The 21,907-nt window shown below is 54.2% G+C and overlaps 1 protein-coding gene across 8 annotated transcripts in view; it reads left to right on the top strand.

Annotated features, from left to right (window-relative positions):
• The window catches only part of SMARCA4 (SWI/SNF related BAF chromatin remodeling complex subunit ATPase 4), an 87,272-nt gene that overhangs the window by 37,591 nt on the left and 27,774 nt on the right, over positions 1-21,907 (top strand). For all 8 annotated transcript variants that reach the window (XM_060297109.1, XM_060297111.1, XM_060297113.1 and 5 more), the window contains exons 14-24: positions 1,816-1,937; positions 4,112-4,262; positions 5,606-5,769; positions 11,497-11,563; positions 12,573-12,683; positions 14,446-14,688; positions 16,326-16,439; positions 17,157-17,264; positions 18,377-18,463; positions 19,252-19,298; positions 20,386-20,552. In XM_060297109.1, the coding sequence (XP_060153092.1) occupies positions 1,816-1,937; positions 4,112-4,262; positions 5,606-5,769; positions 11,497-11,563; positions 12,573-12,683; positions 14,446-14,688; positions 16,326-16,439; positions 17,157-17,264; positions 18,377-18,463; positions 19,252-19,298; positions 20,386-20,552 (1,381 nt within the window). The remainder of the gene's footprint in view (positions 1-1,815; positions 1,938-4,111; positions 4,263-5,605; positions 5,770-11,496; positions 11,564-12,572; positions 12,684-14,445; positions 14,689-16,325; positions 16,440-17,156; positions 17,265-18,376; positions 18,464-19,251; positions 19,299-20,385; positions 20,553-21,907) is intronic.

The raw sequence follows: 21,907 nt of genomic DNA, 5'->3' as shown, positions 1-21,907 counted from the left end.
CATTTTTAGTTTTAATCCTGGCTCTCTAGGAGTGGGTTGTGTTTCTTCATAACTTAGTAGTCTTCCAGTGATTGGGGAGAGTTTGTACTCAAACACCTTGAGCCAGTAAGGCTTCTTTCTCCAGCCAGTGGATCAGTGTGTGTAGAAGAACACATTCCAAGTTTGGGCCATTTTCAAGCCCACCCTGGCTTTTACTTTCTGCTGGGCCCTTTCTCCCTTTCTCGTTTCCTCTGTGCATGTGCACAGCCCTCAGCCAGTAATATGCTTTCCCCACCCATGGCTGAGGTCCTCACCTCCACTGACAGTGCTGCTGGCCTGGGCATCGTCCACTGCTACAAAATGACTAAGTCCCCATCAGCCTCAGCTGCCAGGCCTCGTGGCTTGCCCACCCTGGGAGAACTTGCACATCAGAACTGGGAGCTGAGGGTAGGAGAGATGAAAGCACCCCCAAGTAAGAACTCCACAAACTCCCACTCTTCTTGCCCAAGGCTCGGCAGTTTTCTCAGTGTTAATGCTTCTCAGACTCCTAGGGCTCTGAAATGGTTGCCTGTGCTACTTTTGTCCAGCTTTAAAGCCACTTTTTTTTTTTTTTTTTTTTTTAAATATAAGTCAGACCTCAGGCAGGGCTGTCAAGCAGCCCCACCTTTCTCCCCACCTACTCCCCAGGAGGACTAGGGGAATTCTTTTTTTTAAAATAAATTTATTTATTTATTTATTTTTGGCCGCGTTGGGTCTTCATTGCTGCACGTGGGTTTTCTCTAGTTGCGGCGAGCGGGGGCTACTCTTTGTTGCAGAGCACAGGCTCTACGTGCGCAGGCTTCAGTAGTTGTGGCGCACGGGCTTAGTTGCTCCGTGGCACGTGGGATCTTCCCGGACCAGGGCTCGAACCTGTGTCCCCTGCACTGGCAGGCGGATTCTTAACCACTGAGCCACCAGGGAAGCCCCTAAAGTCACTTTTTGAGGGGAAAATTTGCTGACCCCTTTAATTGGAATTAGCCAGGCTTCCCATTCCTATTTTAATTCCCAGCATGGTAATATCAAGTAGGATAAGTCTTACCGGTTATGATTTTTTTGACCAAAATGTTTGTGCTGTCATTACCTGTTCATTATTCCAAATGATCTATAAAATTATTTTGCATGCTCCAAAGGAAATCCCACTGGGTTTTGACTGGAATAATTTGACAGGTTAATGACAGATACTTTTTCTTTTTTAGTTTTATAGCAGTTCCATTATACACACACATTTTGTGTGATTTATACAGGAATACAAGGATGGTTTAATATTGGGAAATGTATTTGTGTGTGTTTTTTCAGTATGTCATACAAAATCCCCTTTATTATCTGCTCAGTAAATGTTGGAAAATCCTTTTAATGAAACACGACACTCATACTTAATATACAGATTTATAGAAAACCTCTTAGTAAACGATGATGCCTTATCATCAGTCTTATTTGACATATTTTAGACATTTTGGCCATGTCAGTAAAGCTGAAAGTAAATCAAGAGCAATAAATATTGAAGGTTACCTATAAAATGTTTAATACCTAGGAAATCCAAGAGAAGGGAAAAGCTGTTTTAGTAGTATGCATTGTGTACGGGGGACTCGGTGCAACAGAAGTACAGCATACCCTGAGAGGCCCTTAAAAAGAAGTGTCTGGACTCTGCTAAGAAAACTAAAAATCATATACTGAGCAATTAAAAGAATGTGCAAATAAAAAGCGTGACATGTTTTGGGATTGGTAGGAAGAGGGCACGTGGGTTGTAAAAGCATCACTCTGGGGTGACCTGAGGTGAACTGGCTTGTCTCTTGGTAGGAGGAGGAGGAGGAGCAGCCACAGCCAGCACAGCCTCCCGCCCTGCCCGTGGAGGACAAGAAGAAGATTCCAGATCCAGACAGCGACGACGTCTCCGAGGTGGACGCCCGGCACATCATTGAGTAAGGCATCCCTCCCTCCACCAGCTTCCCGCGAGGTGGCACCGGCAGAAGCTGTTAGAATCCCAGCTTCTCCCCGGACAGCACTGTCCAGCCGGCAGCCGCTGTGGGACCACAAACACCGGATTGACTTACTTCAGATGTCACTGATGTTTGTAGGGGTCGAATGACGTTCCATCCATTCACGTGGCTCATCCTGTGTTTAAGAGATAGTCGGGGGCTTCCCTGGTGGCGCAGTGGTTGAGAGTCCGCCTGCCGATGTGGGGGACACGGGTTCGTGCCCCGGTCCTGGAGGATCCCACAGGCCGCGGAGCGGCTGGGCCCGTGAGCCATGGCCGCTGGGCCTGCGCGTCCGGAGCCTGTGCTCCGCAACGGGAGAGGCCACAACAGTGAGAGGCCCGCGTACCACAAGAAAAAAAAGAAAACCAACAAAGAGATAGTCGGGGGGCTTCCCTGGTGGTGCAGTGGTTGGGAATCTGCCTGCCGATGCAGGGGATGTGGGTTCGATTCCCTGGTCTGGGAGGTTCCCATGTGCCGCGGAGCAGCTGGGCCCGTGGGCCACAATTACTGAGCCTGCGCTCTAGAGCCCGTGGGCCACAACTACTGACCCCGCATGCCACAATTACTGAAGCCCATGCGCCTAGAGCCCATGCTCCACAACGGGGGAGGCCACCGCAGTGAGAAGCCCGCACACCGCAACGGGGAGTAGCCCCCACTCGCTGCAACTACAGAAAGCCTGCACGCAGCAATGAAGACCCAACACAGCCAAAAATAAAATAAACAAATAAAAAATAAATAAATAAAAAAGAGATAGTTGGGTTTACCACAGAAGGCCGCTTCATGCTTGTGCTTCAGCCGCAGCCCTCCCCATCTCCTCCCTGGAAGAAACTGCTTCCAGCATCGCGTGTCTTCCACACATATTTTATGCATCAGTAAGCATGACATGTATCTGTGTTTTGTTTCATTTGCACGAGTGTATCTGGGGCACAGTGTTCTGCCCCTTGCTCCTATGTCTGTGCACACAGGGTGTCTCACTCCTCCACATCTGGCCATCCTGTCATGGCATCCCTGTCATGGTCTCACGTTGTGGCCTGAGTCTGGCGGTGGTCGTTTAGGTTATTTCTCATCCTTTGGTTGTAAGCACAGTTACAATTAACATACCAATTTTATTGTGGCTTACAGGACAGAGTTAATGGATACTCTTAAATAGAGCATTGAGAGCATTATGTATTACATAAGCACTAGGTATGAAGGGAACCATATGCGGTATGCGGGCCTCTCACTGTTGTGCCCTCTCCCGTTACGGAGCACAGGCTCCGGACACGCAGGCTCAGCGGCCATGGCTCACGGGCCCAGCCACTCCGCGGCATGTGGGATCTTCCCAGACCGGGGCACGAACCGTGTCCCCTGCATCGGCAGGCAGACTCTCAACCACTGCGCCACCAGGGAAGCCCAAACATACAGTCTTTTGAATCCATCAGAAATATATAGGAAAAAACCCTCTAAGCTAGGAAAACCCAGCTCACTGTGCAGGATTTGTAAGAAGATATAAAAACAAAACACAGCATAAAACAATATGATAGTTAGATCACATATATCTCTCACATTAATAAAATGTAAATAGTTTAAAGACATTTTTTAAAAGAATTCCAGGGAGTTCCCCTGCGGTCCAGTGGTTAGGACTCTACACTTTCACTGCCAGGAGCCTGGGTTTGATCCCTCGTTGGGGAACTAAGATCCTGCAAGCCTCGTGGTGCGGCCAAAAAAATAAAATAAAATTATAAAAAGAGGTTTTTTTAATTGAAGAATTCTAGATTAGATTACAAAACAGCCTAAGTATAAATGATTCTGGTTTGTGCAAGGCTGTTGAGTGTACATTTTCCCTTTAGACTCTTGAACTCCAGGTAGGGAGGGTGGGCCATGTGACCAGCCTCTGGCTAAAAGTAACATTCCTTCTGTGGTGTGACAGTGACTTGATTCCCATGGCACCCAGAAGTCTAGTCTTGGGCCCACCTGGATTAGTGTTTGCTGCCTTGCCTGTCCTCAGACTGTGCGGCTGCTCTTTGGCTTATCTTCCGGCTCAGGCCATAAAGCTGCTCTGCGGAGGTTTGTGTCACAAGCACATTGTCACAAGTAGGAATGTGTGTCTTCACACGGCCCTTTGATCTTGCTCCCAGGAACGCCAAGCAAGATGTTGATGACGAGTATGGCGTGTCGCAGGCCCTCGCTCGTGGCCTGCAGTCCTATTATGCCGTGGCCCACGCCGTCACCGAGAGGGTGGATAAGCAGTCGGCGCTCATGGTCAACGGCGTCCTCAAGCAGTACCAGGTAGGTTGGAGGGGGCCGTGTCCACATAGCAGTCTCGGCAGAGGGGTTTCCGCGTCGTGGGTGGCTGCTGAAGGCAGGCAGACCTGAGTTCACGGTCCACTCTTGGTCTTTGGGCAACTTGCTCTTCCCCTCTGAGCCTCAGTCTCCTCATCTGTAAAGCAGCTTCATGGTCTGACCAAGAGGAAATGAAATGTTGCAATGAATCTGTATCTGCTGGGTGCTTGATATGTGCCAAGAAGAATAGGAGCACTTTATAGGCTGTTAGCATCTGAATTCCCTCAGCCACTCTGAAGTAGGTGCTGCGGTCCTCCGAATTTCATGGGAAGGGGGGGTGGTTGGAGGGACAACTGAGGAACAGAGAGGTACAGCGATTCCTCAAAATCACACAGTTTGGGAATGGCCGAGCCAGAATGGGACCCAGGTGTGGGCCCATGGGTGCTCAGTACATATTTCCTAGAGCTCTGTGCAGCATGAGGCAGCAAGGCAGGAGAGGTTAGCAGCCCTAGACTCGGTCCTTCCTTCTGGGAAATGGGGCAGCAGCCCCTCCTGCCAGCCTCTGAGGGTGAAGTGATGACACCTCTGAAGCTCTTTGTCAGGGTCTGGCCTGGAACAGCCAAGAAATGGAGCTGCTTATAGTAAAAATCTCTTCTCCTGTGGCCCCATATCCCAGGCTCACCTGTAAGCTCCCAAGAGGCAGCTGGTGCTGATATCCGTGCTGATATCAAGTGCCAAAGGTGAATCCTGTGGCCAGTGGAACTTTCCAGAGACCAGTGTAATCAGAGAAATCAGAACATGGCCAAGACTTAACTTGCTTAATCTGTTATGAAAATTTCCAGATTTTCCCTGAAGACAGTATTCTCTCTAACTGACTGTGTTTCAGAAAGCTTCACAAGCTTTGGAAACCTTTCAGTTAATCTTGAAATGCTGTTGAGGCAGTTGTTAGTCATGTGGTGGACTCCTCACCAAGTTCCCCTGAAACCCCAACGCTCTCCTGAATCCAGTGTCACACGGTTGAGGGCAGGTTGCTCCCGATGTGCTGTGTGGCTTGGTGTCGGGCAGTGACAGACGGACACTGTAACAGTGAGAAGCTTAGCTGTTTAAATGTGCGCCCAGAAAGGACATTTCATATACATCTCTCATTAGCACAGCAACCCTGTGATTTCAGAGACAGGATTGCTGAGGATGAGGCTGAGTGGGAAAGGAGTGGGCTGACTCAGAGCAAAATACCAAGTGAAGACGGCCGCAGGAGGTCCCTGGCTGGGGCAGAACTTGTGAGTCTCCGAAGCGCGGGGAACACCCCCAAACCCAACCTGGGCTTCAGTCCTGGCCGCTTTTCCTTGCAGATCAAAGGCTTGGAGTGGCTGGTGTCCCTGTACAACAACAACCTGAATGGCATCCTGGCTGATGAGATGGGCCTGGGGAAGACCATCCAGACCATCGCTCTCATCACGTACCTCATGGAGCACAAGCGGATCAACGGGCCCTTCCTCATCATAGTACCTCTCTCGTGAGTGTGCCCACCCCAGGTGCCAGGAGTGCCCAATGGGAAGGCCCCACCGCCCGAGGTCACTAGCAGCCCGGCCTGGGCTCAGACGCCTGTGTGTTAGCTTGCTTGGGCCACCCTCACGAAGGACCACAGCCTGGGTGGCTTAAACAATAGGAACTATTTCCCGGGAGGCCACAAGTCTGAGAACAAGGTGTCAGCAGGGCTGGTTTCTCCCTAGGCCTCTCTCCTGGCCTTGTGGATGTCCATCTTCTCCCTGTGTCTTCACACTGCCTTCCTTCTATGTGTGTCTGTGCCCTAATTTCCTCTTCTTACAACAAAGTTATACCAGTCATGGATTAGGGCTTGCCCCAGTGACCGTGTTTTTACTTCATTATCTCTTTAAAGACTCTATTTCCAAATATAGTCACGTTCTGGGGTGCTGGGCATGAAGATGTCAACATACAAATTTGGGGGGGGACACAACTCAGCCCATAGCCACCTGCCTCTCGTGTCAAGGCTCAGGATAGAAGGGCAGGTGATGGAGTGCCCGTCCATGATTCCTGTTGGGGCAGCTCTCACAGGATGTCCTTGGTGTCCTCTTCAGGCCCCACAATGAGCAAATTCCACACAAGGTTGTCACGGGAGTCAGATAACTGCCCACTAGAAATGTGGAGTGGAACCATTTGTGCAGACACTGTCCACTTACTGCTGGGGCACCGAGCCCTGTCGATCGCGTCCCAGCCTGGTCCAGGCACCACAGACGCTCAGGTGGCATCTGGATACCCAAACGGCGTCCAGAGGAGGCTCTCTCACTAGCCACCTCTTGGTACCGTTGGTCTTTTCCTCCCAGCAGGCACCCTTCCAGGGGCCAGGATTCCTCAGGCCATCTGGGCATCCCTCTTCCCAGCTCCGCATGTGTCACATAATGGTTCTCCTGTTCCCAGGTTTTTTCCAGAAGTCCCAGGACTGGCTGTCATTGACCCAGTTCAGGTCACATGTTAGGCAACAGTCCAGTCATGGGCCTGGGGGATGGTCTGCTCTGATGTGGCCAGGCCTCTGAGTGTACACTTGGCTTTGCCCTGAAGGGGAACCCCCTTTACCGTCGGCCCAGCACTCAGGGGGAACCATGTCTGCCTCAAGTCAGCTGTCGAGGGGGAGGATGGGAAACCGAGTACTCAGCCCTCAGCCCATGGGAACATGCCCTCCTACCTGTAAGGAGGCCAGGCCTCCAGAGGCCACGCACCCACCGCTGGGGGCCCCAGAACCCTCCCAGAATTCACCTCGAGAAGTTGATTTCCTCCTTCTGCCTTCTGTCCCTCATGGCGGTGTAAATCTGGCTGCCTTGGCAGGAACAGATCTTCATGGAGAGGGAACTGTTTCCACGGTGCAGCGGAAGGTCCCAGGCCGTGGTCAGGCCCAGCTGCTTCTCTGCTTCCCGCTGCCCTTGCCTGTGCGCTGACTCCCTGCCCTCCACTTACTCAAGTCCCTTCCCTTCTGTTTAGCCTCCCAGGCGTGACTTCATCTCCACTGGAATAGCTCTGTCCAGCGTGCTGCTCTGCAGCCTGGGTTTGTCATTCTTAAATTTTCATTTTGAAATGATTTCAGACTTACAAACAACTGCAGAAGTAGTGTAAAGAGTTCCTATATACCTTTCACCCGGCCTCCTGCATCTCACATAACCTTAGGACAGTTTCAACACCAGGATAGTAACAATGATTTAACAAATCATTGTTAACTGGTAACGAATCTAGAGACTCTATTCAGATGTTGTAGACTTCCCCACTAAAGGCCTTTTTCTGTTCCAGGATCCCACTTTGCCTTTTGTTGCCGTGTGTCTGTCATGTCGTGTCTGTGACAGTTCCTGAGTCCATCTTTGTCCTTCATGATCTTGACACTTGAATCCTGACCAGGCATTTGGTAGACTGTCCCTCAGATTGGGTTTGTGTGATGTGTCTTCTTTCTGGAATTCTGGCGAGAAACTCCAGGGTGGGTGCTGTGCCCTTCTTGGGGCCTCACATCGGGAGGCACAAGCCCAGGGGCTCCGTGACAGGAGAGCATCGCTTTGGTCTTTCCTTACGTGGTGCCTGCGGGTTTCCCCACATAAACCTAAGAGTTTTCCTTTGTAATTTATAAGTAACTTGTGAGAAGGCACTTAGAAGCTATATGAATATACCATTTCTCATCATAACTTTCCCCCGTAATTTCAGCATCTGTCAGAGGAGTCTCACCTGAAATGATCACTCTGGAAAGTGCCGAGTACTGGTTTTCTCTTTCCGGCATTCCTTCTACAGGTCTTGGAATTCCACTACAAGGAAGAGCTGTCTCTTCTCCCTTATTTAATTGTTTAATGGTGTAATTCTTCATAGAAGAATTGTCTTGTGGACACTATTGTTATTTACTTTGCTTAAATTGTCCCAGATTTGGCCCAGGGAGACGCTTCAGATCCGTCCCTGTGTCCTTTCAGCACGTCTCTGTCATTGCATTGTGGTTGTTTACTTTAGAATAGTATCAGATTTACAGAAAAGTTGAAAAGGTCGTACTCAGAGCCCCCGTATACTCTCCCCAGGTTCCCCCTGTGGTTGATCACATCTTACGTGACCGTGTTACATTCGTCACAAGTGAGGAATCAGCACTGGAACATTACTAGTAATTAAACACATTACTATTAAGTAAACTTTATGTGGATTTCTCTAGTTTTGCCCTGATTTCCATTTTCAATTCCAGGATCCCATGTGACGTACATACATACATACATACATACATTTATTTATTCATTCATTCATACATACATACATACATACATACATACCGGGTCTTAGTTGCAGCAGGCGGGCTCCTTAATTGCGGCTCCAGGGCTCCTTAGTTGTGGCACGCAAGCTCCTTAGTTGTGGCATGCATGTGGGGTCTAGTTCCCTGACCAAGGATCGAACCCTGGCCCCCTGCATTGGGAGCACGGAGTCTTATCCACTGCGCCACCAGGGAAGTCTCCCATATGACATTTAGCCTTTACATCTCCTCAGTCTTTTCTGGTCTGTGACCATTCCTCAGACTTGGTGTAATTTTGGTGACCTTGATGGTTTTGAGGAGAACTGGTCGGGTGTTTTGTAGGATGTACCTCAGCCTGGATCTGTTTGGTGATTTTTCATCCTTAAATGGGATGGTGGGTTTCGGGACGAAGACCAGAAGTGAAGCACGTGTCTTATCACCTCACAAGGGGGGGGCAGTTACTGTCTACATGTCTTTTCACTCTTGAGGTTGACCTTGATCACCGGGCTGAGGTAGTGTGTGTCAGGTGTCTCCACTGTGAAGTTACTCTTTTTTACCCCTTCCATACTGTATTCTGGAAAAAAGGGACTAAGTTCAGCCCACAAATAATAGGTGGGCAATTAAGAGCTACCTCCTTGAAGGTGAAATCCCTACATAAATTTTTTGGAGTTTTCCTGTGTGGAAGATTTCTTTCTTCTCCCCCCAATTGTGAATGTATTCAATCATTTATATCAATATGGACTCCTGGATATTTATTTTATACTTTGGGTTAAACTCCAATACTAGTTTATTTTGTTGCTCCAATCATTCCAGCCTTGGCCATTGGGAGCTCTCTCAGTTGGCTGCTCTGTTCCTTTGACATGCTCCCATCATTGTGGGGTTTTTGAGCACGTCTTTGCTTTTTGGCACCCAAAGACGCTCCAGGCTCAGCTGGTACATTTCCCTCCCAGGCCTAGAACCAGCCATTTCTCCAAGAAGCCCTGGTTTCCCTTATTAGAAAATGGTCTTAGAAACCAAGATGTGGGTGCTGGGTGTGCTCCTTGCTTCTGGGGCGTCATTGCTTCTAGGTCCTCTCAGTGTGCAGTGCTAGGAAGTATACGTACGTGTACTGACCCTAGTGCACACGTGCTGACATGGTTTGCGTCTGGTCATCTGTGTCTCTGTTAAGTGTGACCATACTGCTGTCTTTGACTCAGCCGGGACCACAGGGCTCATTCTAGCCTTTCTCCTTACTCGTGTGTTCGTTCCCAGTGTGCGTGTACAGTGCTTTCAGAATACTTAGCCTGTGAAGGACAACCTTGCGAACTAGAGATCCAGTTCCTTTTGTCCTTAGACTTACAGTTTCCAGCCAAAACATCTTTTCCAAGGTCATTTAAGTTGGCTGCTTTCCCCCATTCCGTTCAGTGAAGTTATCCCGTGTGTCGATCTTCAGCCCTTTTCACCCTTGTGCTACCCAGACCGGGGCCCAGGCTGTTGAGTGTCATCTCCAGGAGCCACCTGTGCCCTGGGGGATGTTTTCAGACTGTGAGTGTCCCGCTGTCCCGTCCACCTGCTGGGGCATGCTGTTCTCCGCCATGAGTTTGCTTGTCCTGCCTCCCTCTTGACCCCTGACTCTGGCCTGTCTCCTTAACTTCCGCTCCCGACTCTCCCTCAGCTCTTCTCCCGCTCTGCAGATGCCCCTCCCCCACCCCAGCCTTTGGCCCTTGGCTTCTCTCTCTCTCAGTGCCCCGACCTTCCCCTATTGCTCCCTGTAATAGGAACCAGACCTCGGTGACCGAACCAGGGCAACCTTGCTGATCCCTCAGTAAGGGGAAGCCCACAGCCAGGTGGCTTCAAGCTTCCAGGACCCAGGCTCCTGCAGTTTTCTGCTCAGTAATCCTTAGCACGTGACTCCTGCCCCTAGGCCTTTACCCTCTTGGTTGCAGGATGGCCACGCTGCCTCCATCATCTCCTCTGGGTTCCCAGAATGATGGGCGGGGCACAGGGCAGCAGGAGCGTAGGGCAGCTGAGTCTCCACCCTCCTTCAAGACCTTTTCCTGACTTTCAGCCCAGCGACTTAAGCTTCCATCTCATTGGCTCAGACTGCCCACCTGGTTGGCCCTGGCTGCTGGGGGAGCTCCTCAGTGGAGCTTGCAGGGAGGAGCTGGGTGAGCCGCGAGCAGTCCCTTCCACTTGGCTTTTGCATCCTGTCTTTACAAACCCCCTGGTCTAGACTGTCTGAGTGAGTTCCCTCCCCCACCGAAGACTCTGTGTCCCAGTATTTCCCCGAGAGCCCACCCGCTCTGAACTTGGCTTTACTGTCGCTGTCACCCTCTCCTGAGGTTCTCTCTTGTAGTCGGGGGTGACTTGTCCCTCCTCACCCGCCCCCATGTCCGCTCACTGCCCATCTCTGTCTGTCCCCCCTCTTCCTGGCCTCGAGCCCTCCTGCGCTCCCCCTCCTGCAGTCTTCTGCCCGGGCCTGGCTTGGTCTCGCCTGCCTCCCATCCTCATTCTGCCTCTTACCGGGCAGGAACCTTCAGTGGCTGCCAGTTTCATTTTGACATGGCACTGCGACTCGGTGGTGTCTCCTGTAGCCCCGGCCTCCGTGGCATGACTCCCGCACCCCACCCCCAGCGTCCTGAGCCTGAAATGAGGCACCATGAATCTGCGTTTTTCTGAGCAGCAGGTCTGCAGCTTGTGGTGTGTTCTCACAGGGGCCTGTGGCCACACAGCGGTGACAGAGAACTGATCTCCAGGGTCCAGCTCCTGGTCCTGGCCCTCTCCGGCCGCCCTGGCGGGGGCTGACCCTATACCCACCACCACGCCTTTGTGTGTCCCTGTGTCTTCCACCTGGGGCACCATCCCCTCCTTCCCTCAGATGGTCCATTACCCGGCCAGCTCTGAGGGTCACACACACATCAGCTTCACTCCCTCGTGGGCATCTGTTGGACAGTTGCTGGCAACAGAACTAGACCCTGACTCTCCCTTCCTTGTTTCCACCAGAACGCTGTCCAACTGGGCATACGAATTTGACAAGTGGGCCCCCTCGGTGGTGAAGGTGTCCTACAAGGTACGTCACCCCCTGAGGAGGTGGGCATGGGCAGGGTGGGAGAATAGGGGATACGTGTGGGTGAAGAGGGGCATCAACTTGCATTAATGACAGGATGCACGTGTGCATGTGCGCGTCTTCTTATGTTATACACATGGGATCCTGCCATTAACACAGGGTTTGGATCACTTTATTTCGAGGAGTGATGCTGCTTTTTTACCTGAAGTTATGGACTCAGTTTGTGGAATGTGATGACATTAACGCATTCACCTGAAGATTTCATTATTCTTGCCGAGCTTTGGTTAAAACCCATTCACGTGGGATGACTTAGCGAGTGTCCACCGTGGGCTGCTGTGTGACGGGGGACACCAGGACACGTGGGCCCCGTGCAGGCCTGCTCTGAGTGCCACCCCTAGATCAGTTCTCCTGTGAAGTGGGGACTAAATGTGCCTCTTGTCCTCGTGGGGAGAGAGGCAGAGAGGGCCTCACACAGCCACTCAGTGGCAGAGCCCCGTTGTGCCCTTGGCCGCAGGTCTACTGGGCCCAGGCTCACTACCCTGTGCTGAGAGGCTCTTGGCCCCATGATGGGGAAAATCGGGTCCCGGCAGAGGGGACAGCGTGTCTGGGGAGAACTTGGTGCGTTTGAGGAGCTAAAAGTCGTTCGGCTGGCAAGAGCTTATGGGAACGAGTGCAGCTCTGTCTGGAACGTGAGCTTTGAACAGGAGGGATGGGGCAGATTTGCTAACCGGAGCTGCCCTTTGGGAGTGATCACGGCGGTCTGCGCCTGTGTGGGAGGCCTGGAGGCCTGAGATGGGGACCCGGGAAGAGGAGGGTGTGGGAAGCGGAGCTGGTTGACCATCAGGAGTGAGGCCGATGGAGGTGCAGGCAGCAAGCCTCCCAGGGGCCCAAGCCGCCCAGGACCCACACTCCTCTCTCCGCTCCCCACACTTGGCCCTCTGCCCTTGCCGGCGTGAGGGGCCAGGACCCGAGGCCCAGAGGCTGAGGCGCGAGTGTCTTCTTTCCCTCACAGGGCTCTCCAGCAGCCAGACGTGCTTTCGTTCCCCAGCTCCGGAGCGGCAAGTTCAACGTCTTGCTGACGACCTACGAGTACATCATTAAAGACAAGCACATCCTTGCAAAGGTAGCGTGTCTGCCTGTAAAACAAGCCAGCCCAGGCCGTCGCGTGCTGTCAGGGAGCCCGTGATCCAGCCCAGGATTGTCGCAAGTGTGTCACGCTTCCCATCTTCTCAAAGCCCCCGAAGACATTTCTCAGTGATTCCCCCACATATGTGTAAAAAGACAGCTGCTCTGTGTGCGAACAGCCCCGGTCGAGGTGACCTTGGGCTTGCCTCTCCGACCGTCTGTCCCCAGGCTGGCCCTGGGCCACGTCCAGAGACTGGCTGCGTCTGCGCAACATGTGGACTGGCTCCTCTCGGGCCTTCTGCCCGAAGAGCCTGGTCACACGCGGTGACTCTCGACCCACCTGTCTTGCCTGCCGTGTCCCTGGCAGGGCTGTGGTGAGGCCCCCCTTGTCTCCGCCTGTCTCTAGAGGCCTCAGACCTCCCTCCCTGGTGGCCATGTCTCCCTACCACAGCCTACAGGAAAGCGGCCCACGAAGCAGGAGGGATTTGGTATCCAGGTCCAAGCACTCTGACGTCCTGTGTGTTCTCTCAGCCTTGGACCGCTGGGTTGGCGCATTCAGTGGGGGCTGTGCACATGGGGCAGCCTCTTAGCTGACACAGTTGTGAAGGCAGCTCTAGTTGGGCCATCAGGGAATTACCGAGAATAAACCATGACCCAGATAGGAGGCAGGCACCATCCCTCGCCTACAAAAAGCTCTTTTCCCGGTTTGGGAAGGGGTCGAGCCAGAAGGTGCTGCATCTGGCCTCACTAACCGTGTAGGGGATTAAGTTAAGTGGTGGAGTTTTTGACCCAGTGGATGGAGGAGATGTTTACGTGTTACCACACCTGTCGGCCTTGGTCGTACTGATGACATTTGTGCTTGATGTGCATCTCTGAGCTACGGATGAGGAAACTGGGGCCCAGGGAGCTGGTGTCCAGTGTGCAGGCTCACCCTTCTGACCCAGTACAAAGCCAGGCCCATCCCAAGCATGAGAACAGGGCTCTGAAAATCCTGTGTTTGTCTGACCGTGGCTTTAATTAACGTAAACCCTCTGCCATGGGGGTTCCTCGTGGGAAGTGGCTGCTAGGCCCCACCCCAGTCGGTTCTGCCCTTTTCGTCTGGGACACCTGATGGGCAGTTCCTCAGCCAGGCCATGCCAAGGAAGCCAAAGCCAGAGTGGCTCTGAAGCTCGTCACAGTCACATGTAAATAGGGATTTACACCTGCGGCTCCTGCCTGCAGACTCACACTTATGGTTAGAATCGACATCTAGCCTGTGTCCACCAGCCGTGTGGCCACTGACAGGCTCTGGGGCGCAGCCGGCGCCCCCAGAGGGCACCATCTGAACCCACCTGTGCTGCTCCTGCCTTAGAGCTGCCGCCTGCTGATTGGAAATGCACCCGTTGCTGAGCCAAGTCCCCTGAAGACCCCACCCCTGAGGGCCTCTGATCAGCAGGGGGGTTGTTATTTGGGGTGTTTCTTTGTGTCATGTACTAGCATACATAATTTTCTTGGGAAACCAAAGTACTTTTCTGCCCCTGGATTTGTTCACCCAGTCGCAGGTCACAGCCGTGTCTCCCTGTCCGCGTGTCCGTCTTCACCCCCTGCTTTACAGAGGCTGCGGTGTGAGCTGATCCCTCATCAGGGGCTGTTGTGCTCACGTTCTCCAGCTCAGCAGGCCGTTCTGCCCAGGACCTTCTTGCCTAATGGCCGTGAGGTCCTCACCCAGGTGGGCAGCGCCGCTGCCTGTCCTCCCCTGACCTCCTGCTCTCGGCCCACAGATCCGTTGGAAGTACATGATCGTGGACGAAGGCCACCGCATGAAGAACCACCACTGCAAGCTGACGCAGGTCCTCAACACGCACTACGTGGCCCCCCGCCGCCTGCTGCTGACGGGCACGCCGCTGCAGAACAAGCTCCCTGAGCTCTGGGCGCTCCTCAACTTCCTGCTGCCCACCATCTTCAAGAGCTGCAGCACCTTCGAGCAGTGGTTCAACGCGCCCTTTGCCATGACCGGGGAAAAGGTGGGTGTGCAGCCAGCCACGTTGTGGCGGGGGGTGGAGTGGGGAGCCGTGAGCCTCGGCCACAAGCAGCTCCGAGGACCCTCCAAGTTGATGGTCCCGGCCCAGCTGGCTTCCCTGGGTCGTTGTGGGTTGAGTGCCCACCACAGCCGGCCCAGCAAAGCACAGGGCAGCCCTGGCACCAAAGGACCCCAGAGGAGAAGGGCAGAGAAATCCCAGGGGATGCTTGGGGCTTCCCTGACCCTGTGCCCCAGGCACAGGGAGGGGACAGCAAGGAATATGGCCCTGAGGTGTGAAGGTGCAGCTGGAGGGCCTGAGGAGAGTTTAATTTTCACCCTGAGGGCAGCGGGTAGCTTGGATGGTTTCAGTGAAAGGAGTAACATGGTCAGATTCTGTCCCTTTTGTTTTTAAAGACGGCTGTGGGTTGTGGCCAGTGTCTCTCAATGTCTGCGTGGCTGGGAGTGGCGTTGTTGGTGTGTCTGTGGCCGCCGCGTTTTCTGTTGAAGGAGGTCAGCGGCCTGAGCCTGATGACCGAGGAGGTGGGCACGATCGCAGGGCTTAACGTTGAGCGTCACCGCCCACGGCAGCCGTGCCCCAGCTCACTCGTTCCCAGTTAGCGGATTTTCCTGAGGCAAGTCTGGGACAGCTGTTCCTCAGCTCTTACAGGGGGGCCTCTGTCAGCATCATCCCACCTCCTTGGTACCGGCTGAGGCAGAAGCCCTCCTGAAGGAGAAATTGAGGCCTTTCCAAGGATCTCATAACAAAGGAGCCCCCAGTTTTCAGATTCCCAGGGACCGCCTCCTCCAAGAGCTGAGGAACAAATGCTCTGGTTTCACGTATTTTTTTTTTTTTTTTTTTTTTTTTTTTGCGGTACGCGGGCCTCTCACTGCTGTGGCCTCTCCCGTTGTGGAGCACAGGCTCCGGACGTGCAGGCCCAGCGGCCATGGCTCACGGGCCCAGCCTCTCCGTGGCATGTGGGATCCTCCCGGACCGGGGCACGAACCCGCGTCCCCTGCATCGGCAGGCGGACTCTCAACCACTGCGCCACCAGGGAAGCCCTGGTTTCACGTATTTTCAAGTTGAGCAAAAGCTCTGCCCAAAGGGACCCAGAGAAGAAAAGTTCAGATGTCATGTTTTCACTTAAAAAAAAAATTTTTAATTCACATTTTTATCAGAGTAGCAGGCCTCCTGGGAGAGCAGCATTTCTTTCCGTCCTTCCCACCCAGGCCAAAAGGAGAGTTGACTTGGGCTTCCAGTGACAGAGCCCTCTTGGAGCACCCCCCCAGTTACGCCACACGCTCTATCCGCGTGGCCCCCGCAGTGCTATCCGGATTTCGTTTGGATGTGTTGGCAGGACTCCAGGCACGTGGGTTTGTTACTCTTCGGGAAGCGATGCAGCATGCTGCTGTGTTTCATAGTGCCCTGGGGCCTTGGCTTCCGTGTCCCAGGGCTTCCATGGAAGGTCTTAGATCCTTGCAGTTTTTCAGAGGAAGAGGTTGCCCTGCTAGGCTCCTGTGAAGCTTAGGGTAGTCTGAAAAGGAGGTGCTGAGCACAGGGTGACTCCAGATGGCCCTTCGCTGCATCCCTGTCCCCTCCTTTGGAGGTAACGCTTGGTTGTCATGTCTTGTTGGGGCTGCCAGGTGGACCTGAACGAGGAGGAAACCATTCTCATCATCCGTCGTCTCCACAAAGTGCTGCGGCCCTTCCTGCTCCGGCGGCTCAAGAAGGAAGTCGAGGCTCAGTTACCTGAAAAGGTACCACGTTTAGTTTTTTTCTTTTTGGCCACGCTGTACAGCTTGTGGGATCTTAGTTCCCTGACGAGGGATCGAACCCTGGCATCCCGGTAGTGGAAGTGCCGAGTCCTAACCACTGGACTACCAGGGAATTCCACGTACCATGTTTGTTTTGAGCGGAAGTCCCAGTGCGGCATCGTCCAGGGGGCCTCCCTGGGGTGGGCCCAGTCAGGTGGCTCCCCTGGGTCCCAGGCCTGGCCCTGGTCTTGCCTCGGCATTCAGGAGTCGATCCTGCCTGGGGTTGGCCACTCTCCCTCACTGGGTCTCTCAAGTGGAAGGCAGGTGTGCTAAGTTAGAGCACTAAGTCCCCCCAGGGCCCCCTCCCCTTTCCCCTGGGTGGGCTTGGGGTCCCTGGCCAGTCGCCCCCCCCAGTCACATTTGCGCTTTGTTTCTTGGCCGGCTGTGGGCAGGCCTTTGGAAGGTAGCCGAGTTGCCCCATCTGGCCCAGGAAGCCCCCCACATTCCTCTGCCCCGGTGCGTCTGCCACATCCCATCTCCCCTCGTCCCCCTGGGTATGGGGTTTCCTCACGGTCACCCCTGTGTGCCCTGATCAGAGCACACAGTCCAGGGCCCAGGATGCCTCTGAGAGGCTGGGCGATCAGAGACGGGCCCAGGCTGGGCGTTGGGCTCCGGGACCCTCGGCTCCAGTTCCGGCTGACGGCGGTGTGTGCCCTGCAGGTGGAGTACGTCATCAAGTGCGACATGTCCGCGCTGCAGCGCGTGCTTTACCGGCACATGCAGGCCAAGGGGGTGCTGCTCACCGATGGCTCTGAAAAGGATAAGAAGGTTGGCCCGGGGCCCCCCTTCCCCCCCAGGTGTCCACAGCAGGCGTGCTGGGGGCCACTGGGTGCGGGGCTTTTGCACACTGTAAGCAGCAGGCTCTCGCCTCCTCGGAGGTGATAGTCGTGGCCGAGGCCCCATCTGGCCGTGGTCCCGAAGGTGTTGACTGGGCCTGGTTTAAATCACAGCTGGTGTGGATGGGTCCAGTCCATAAGGCTGAGGGGACAGAGGCTGATGGCCCGTTTCCAGGGAGGCCCCCGAGCCTCCCAGTCAGCAGCCTGGGGTCCTCTGCTCGTGAAGTGCTCTCTCCCGTGGATGCATCAGTCGGAAGTGGGGGGCCCAGCACGGACCCCAGCCATTAGAATATTCTAGGGAGTCCCACCTTCCCAGCTGGGAAAGAGCCTCGACGGCCAGGGCCACTGAGCCCGTTTCCCTCGTCATTACGTGGCGTTGGGGTGACGTTAGTTTACGGTGGGGAGGTGGGAGCTAGGCAGGCTGCTGCCTTTCGGCCCCTCTGAGGCCCTGGGCCCCCCCGCCCCTGCTCCCCTCACCAGGACTGCAGCTGTCCTCCCAGATCCCTCGCTTCTGCCCCCGCGGCCTCGGGCTTGGCCCTGCCACCCCATTTTCTCTTCCAGATGTTTCGTTTGGGCCCTTTCTTACCCGAGCTGTTGCAGCACCCTGTTTCCTGGTTTTCTTCTTGGCCCACGGCACCCACCCCGGCATCCTTCCTTCACCCTGTAACCAGAGATCTTCCTAAGCCGTCTGGCTGCAGCCCCGCCCCGGGGACTCCCCCCAGTGCCCACAGAGCTGGCCTCACAAAGTGTTTGTGATCCACCCTCAGCTCTTTGCCAGTCACGTTTCCCCTGTGTCCCACCGGCCCCTCCTCACCCTCCACCCTCCACCCTCCAGGGTGCCAGGGGGTCTCCGCTTCCCCCAGCGCTGGCTTCTTGCTGGCTTCAGGCCTCTGAGCCCCGACAGGAGCCAGCTGCACACGCCCCGTCTCCTCTGCCACAAGCCACAGCTCCTCTCACGTCCTTCTTCCACGCCTCCTCCCCCAACCCCACCCCACCCCACCCCGGAACAAGACCGATCTGGGAGCCTCTCTTCTGCCTCCTCAGGGCAAAGGTGGCACCAAGACCCTGATGAACACCATCATGCAGCTGAGGAAGATCTGCAACCACCCGTACATGTTCCAGCACATCGAGGTGAGGCCCAGGGCCGGGGCGGCAGGCCCAGGGTACCCGGAGCTCGGGGGCCTCAGCCCTGCACAGGGCCCTGCTCTCAGAGGGGTCTGTCTGCGCCTAGCCCCTAGACAGAGCTAGGTCACTTCTCTCTGGCAACTTTAGAGAAAAAGAGCTTGTAAGGTTTAGACTAGATGATGCTTGTACATTTGCCTTTTTATGGATTTTTTGTTTGCAAGTGCTTATATATTGTAAAGAATCCAAACTGTAGGGAAATATGCAAGAGAAATGAAAATCCCACCTCAGGTAACTGCCGAAGCCTTCGGAGGCTGTTCTCCGGAGTCGTTTCCCCCGCGGTGGGGTTGTGCTGCCTCTGCTTGTTGGTTACTAGCCTTCCCCACTCGGTGACACGTGGGGCCATCCTGGGCAGAGCATGGAGAGCAGCGTCCCTCTTCCTGACGGCTCTGGGCCCCAGTACCCTTGAGAGTCTGGATGCTTGCTTCTGAAAAGCACACATATGTCCGTACATTCTGGCATAAAGTTCCGGGGTCATGCCAGAGGCCCCTGGGCTTCCATTTCAGCTCACCAGGTGTGGTCTCAGGCGCGCGCCGTCCTCGCGCGCTCCTTTCCGTGGTTAAGAATGTTAGGTCATGACGGAAGGGATGTCAGTGGGATAGAAAAGCTGTGTTCAGCATCTGTGTGGCCTTGGGGCCGCCGTGGGCGATCGCTGAGCATGGGTGGGAGGGCTCGGAGGCATGGGGCCTAGCCGTCTTTTCCTGCCCCGCACTGACCCGCCTCTCATTCCATCGCAGGAGTCCTTTTCCGAGCACTTGGGATTTACCGGTGGCATCGTCCAAGGGTGAGAATCTTCCTAGCTTAACGGGGTGGGCAGACCATCTGTGTGCCAGTATTTCTCTCTTTGGTTGGCTTTATTTCTGTTGTTATACTTGTCTAATTTCAAAGGCAGTATATTCCTGGCAGAAAACTTTGAAAACATAGATGAACCCAAAGAAGAGAATAAAAATTCTCCACTTGGAGAGGTGACCACACCTGGCTTCCAGGCCCCACCTCTGGGCTCTGTGACCTGTGACAGCTTTCTTAACCACTCTGAGCCTAAACTCTGCCCACCAACAGAGGGATACTCTTTATACAGTGCGCCACGCACCTTGCTCTGGGGGTGTTTTCTCCAGCGTTGTTTATAAAGCGCAGCCCAGGCATCGTTCAGCCCTGGTGTTGGGACACAAATGCTGCCTCAAGATTTCACCGTTAAAACATTCTTAACCCTAAAGCCACCATTATTTCTCTGGGATAGTAAACTATTTCCTAGAGCAGAGGCACCGAATGAAAGGGCAAAAGGTTCTTTAGCTGTGTAGTTCTTTATACCAAATTGCATAATGGGGTCCCACAGACCTGGTTTTGAGCCCGGCCCTGGCAGGTCAGCAGCCGTGTCACACTGTCCCCCAGCCTCAGTTTCCACATCTATAAACCAGGAGCGAATGACAGAAGTTGCAGTGGCCCTTAGTCCTGTGTGTGGTGCGGTGTGGGCACTCTCCACTGGGAGCCTCTGCTCTTGGAAAGTTCTTAAACAGGAGGCCTGGCTTCCCGGGGCAGCCCCTGTCCATGCCCATTGTCCCAGGATCTTTACTAATAAATAGCACCTTCTTTCGCTCTTAGAAGTATCCAAGTTGGTCAGTAATTTCATGACCAAGTTTATTTTAGTTGGGTTGAAATGGCTTTGCTGAAACTTTGGTGGGGGGAGGGGGGCGGGGGCGGGCACGGGGGTAGTCTGCCAAGGAAGCACTTGTGTGCCCCCGAGCCTGGTGGCCAGCCTGCCTAGGCCGGCTCAGGTAGCCTGGGCATGGGAGCGCACATCCTCCTTGACCTGCCTGCAGGGCGCTGTGGTTCATGTGGTGTGTGTGTCCTTCCCCACCCCCTCCACTCCGCAGGCTGGACCTGTACCGAGCCTCGGGGAAATTTGAGCTGCTCGATAGAATTCTTCCCAAACTCCGGGCCACCAACCATAAAGTGCTGCTGTTCTGTCAGATGACCTCCCTCATGACGATCATGGAAGACTATTTTGCGTATCGCGGCTTTAAATACCTCAGGCTCGATGGTGAGTACGATCGGGAGAGAGACGTTTGTTAAAGGGCGGCCTCGTTATCCGCTGCTGCCAAAGCTTCTCTAGGTCTAGCGGCAGGAGTGGGCATAGCGGCTTACTCAGTGACACAGGCTTGCGGGAATGGGAGGGAGGGCCCTGGGAGTATCATGGCTGGATCTCCTGAATGTGAGGCTCATGGTGTTTGCACCATAATGCTGCGTCCAGTCCAGTGGTTAAGGGTTGCTCTACGGTCCTGTTATGGTGGGAAGTGACAGAAACCCATATCCTGTGGGCATAAAGAAGGAAGTCTTGATAGACTCACATAACTGAACCTCAAGGGTTGCTTCAGGCACAGCTGGATCCAGGTGCCCAGATAGTGTTAAGAGGGGCTTTTCTGGAGCTCCTGGCTCTTTGTCCTCCATTTTGGCTTCATTCTTAGCCAACCCCTCCGGGCTTTCCTTCCACCTACCTGCTCAGTGTCCCGAACAGAGAAGCAGCTTGTCTTTTCCCCCAGGGGTCTGGGGGTGAAATTTCATTAGGCTGCTGTGAGCAACATGCTCTTCTCTCCACCGCCTGGGTGGCTCTGGAGCTGGAATCGGGCCCGTTCATGCCGGAACTGTGAGCACTGAGAGAAGCAGGAAAGGGAGGGAGGAAGAGAGGGAGGAAAACCAATGCTGCAGGGGTGATAGCGGCAAGTTCCCTGGGAACAGCACTGACTGTGACCACATGCACTCATAAGAAGCCCTGTTTCTCCCTTGTTCCCAGCACGCAGGAGCTCCGGGGAGGAGGGGGCTGAGTGAGATGCTGACAGTGTGCAGGACCCGTGCTCTGACACGTGTCAACTGACCGGGAAGACCCTAGAGGGAGCCCCCCACCCTCTGTCAGATGGAGTGAATGGGGCTCTCGAGAAAAATGAACTTGGGGGCCTCCAGGGTAAACACAGTTAAGAAGTGTGGGATAAACCACACTTCTCAGAGCCTTTATCTAAGCTCGTTGCTATGTGCATCCACAGCCAACACCCCAAACCTTTTTGCCCCCATTGTGTCTTTCACGGTACATCTTGTGGAACTGTTGTTTTTTTCAGACGCGAGGTTGCTGGGCGGATCTGTCTGTCGGTCTCTGCCCTCCCCACTCCCACCCAGAACCTTTTCTGCATCCCTGTCTTGCCTTCCTTCGGCCTGTTCTTGGAATTCTGTCCAGGGCGACCTTTACAAACACAGCTGTGGTCAGGTCCTCCCTCAAACCTCCCTCCTTCAGGTGCTTCCCATGGCTTGGAAGGCCTGCGTGGCCAGGCTCACCTCGCCCCTCCCTCTGTGTGCTGGCCTCCCCAGTGGCCTCTCTGTCCTTCAGGGGCTGAGCCTTCATGAGCG

Source organism: Globicephala melas, chromosome 3 (genome assembly GCF_963455315.2).
Source record: "Globicephala melas chromosome 3, mGloMel1.2, whole genome shotgun sequence".
Lineage (NCBI taxonomy): Eukaryota > Metazoa > Chordata > Mammalia > Artiodactyla > Delphinidae > Globicephala > Globicephala melas.
Note: the sequence above shows the minus strand (reverse complement) of the source record. Positions and strands in the feature narration are given on the sequence as shown.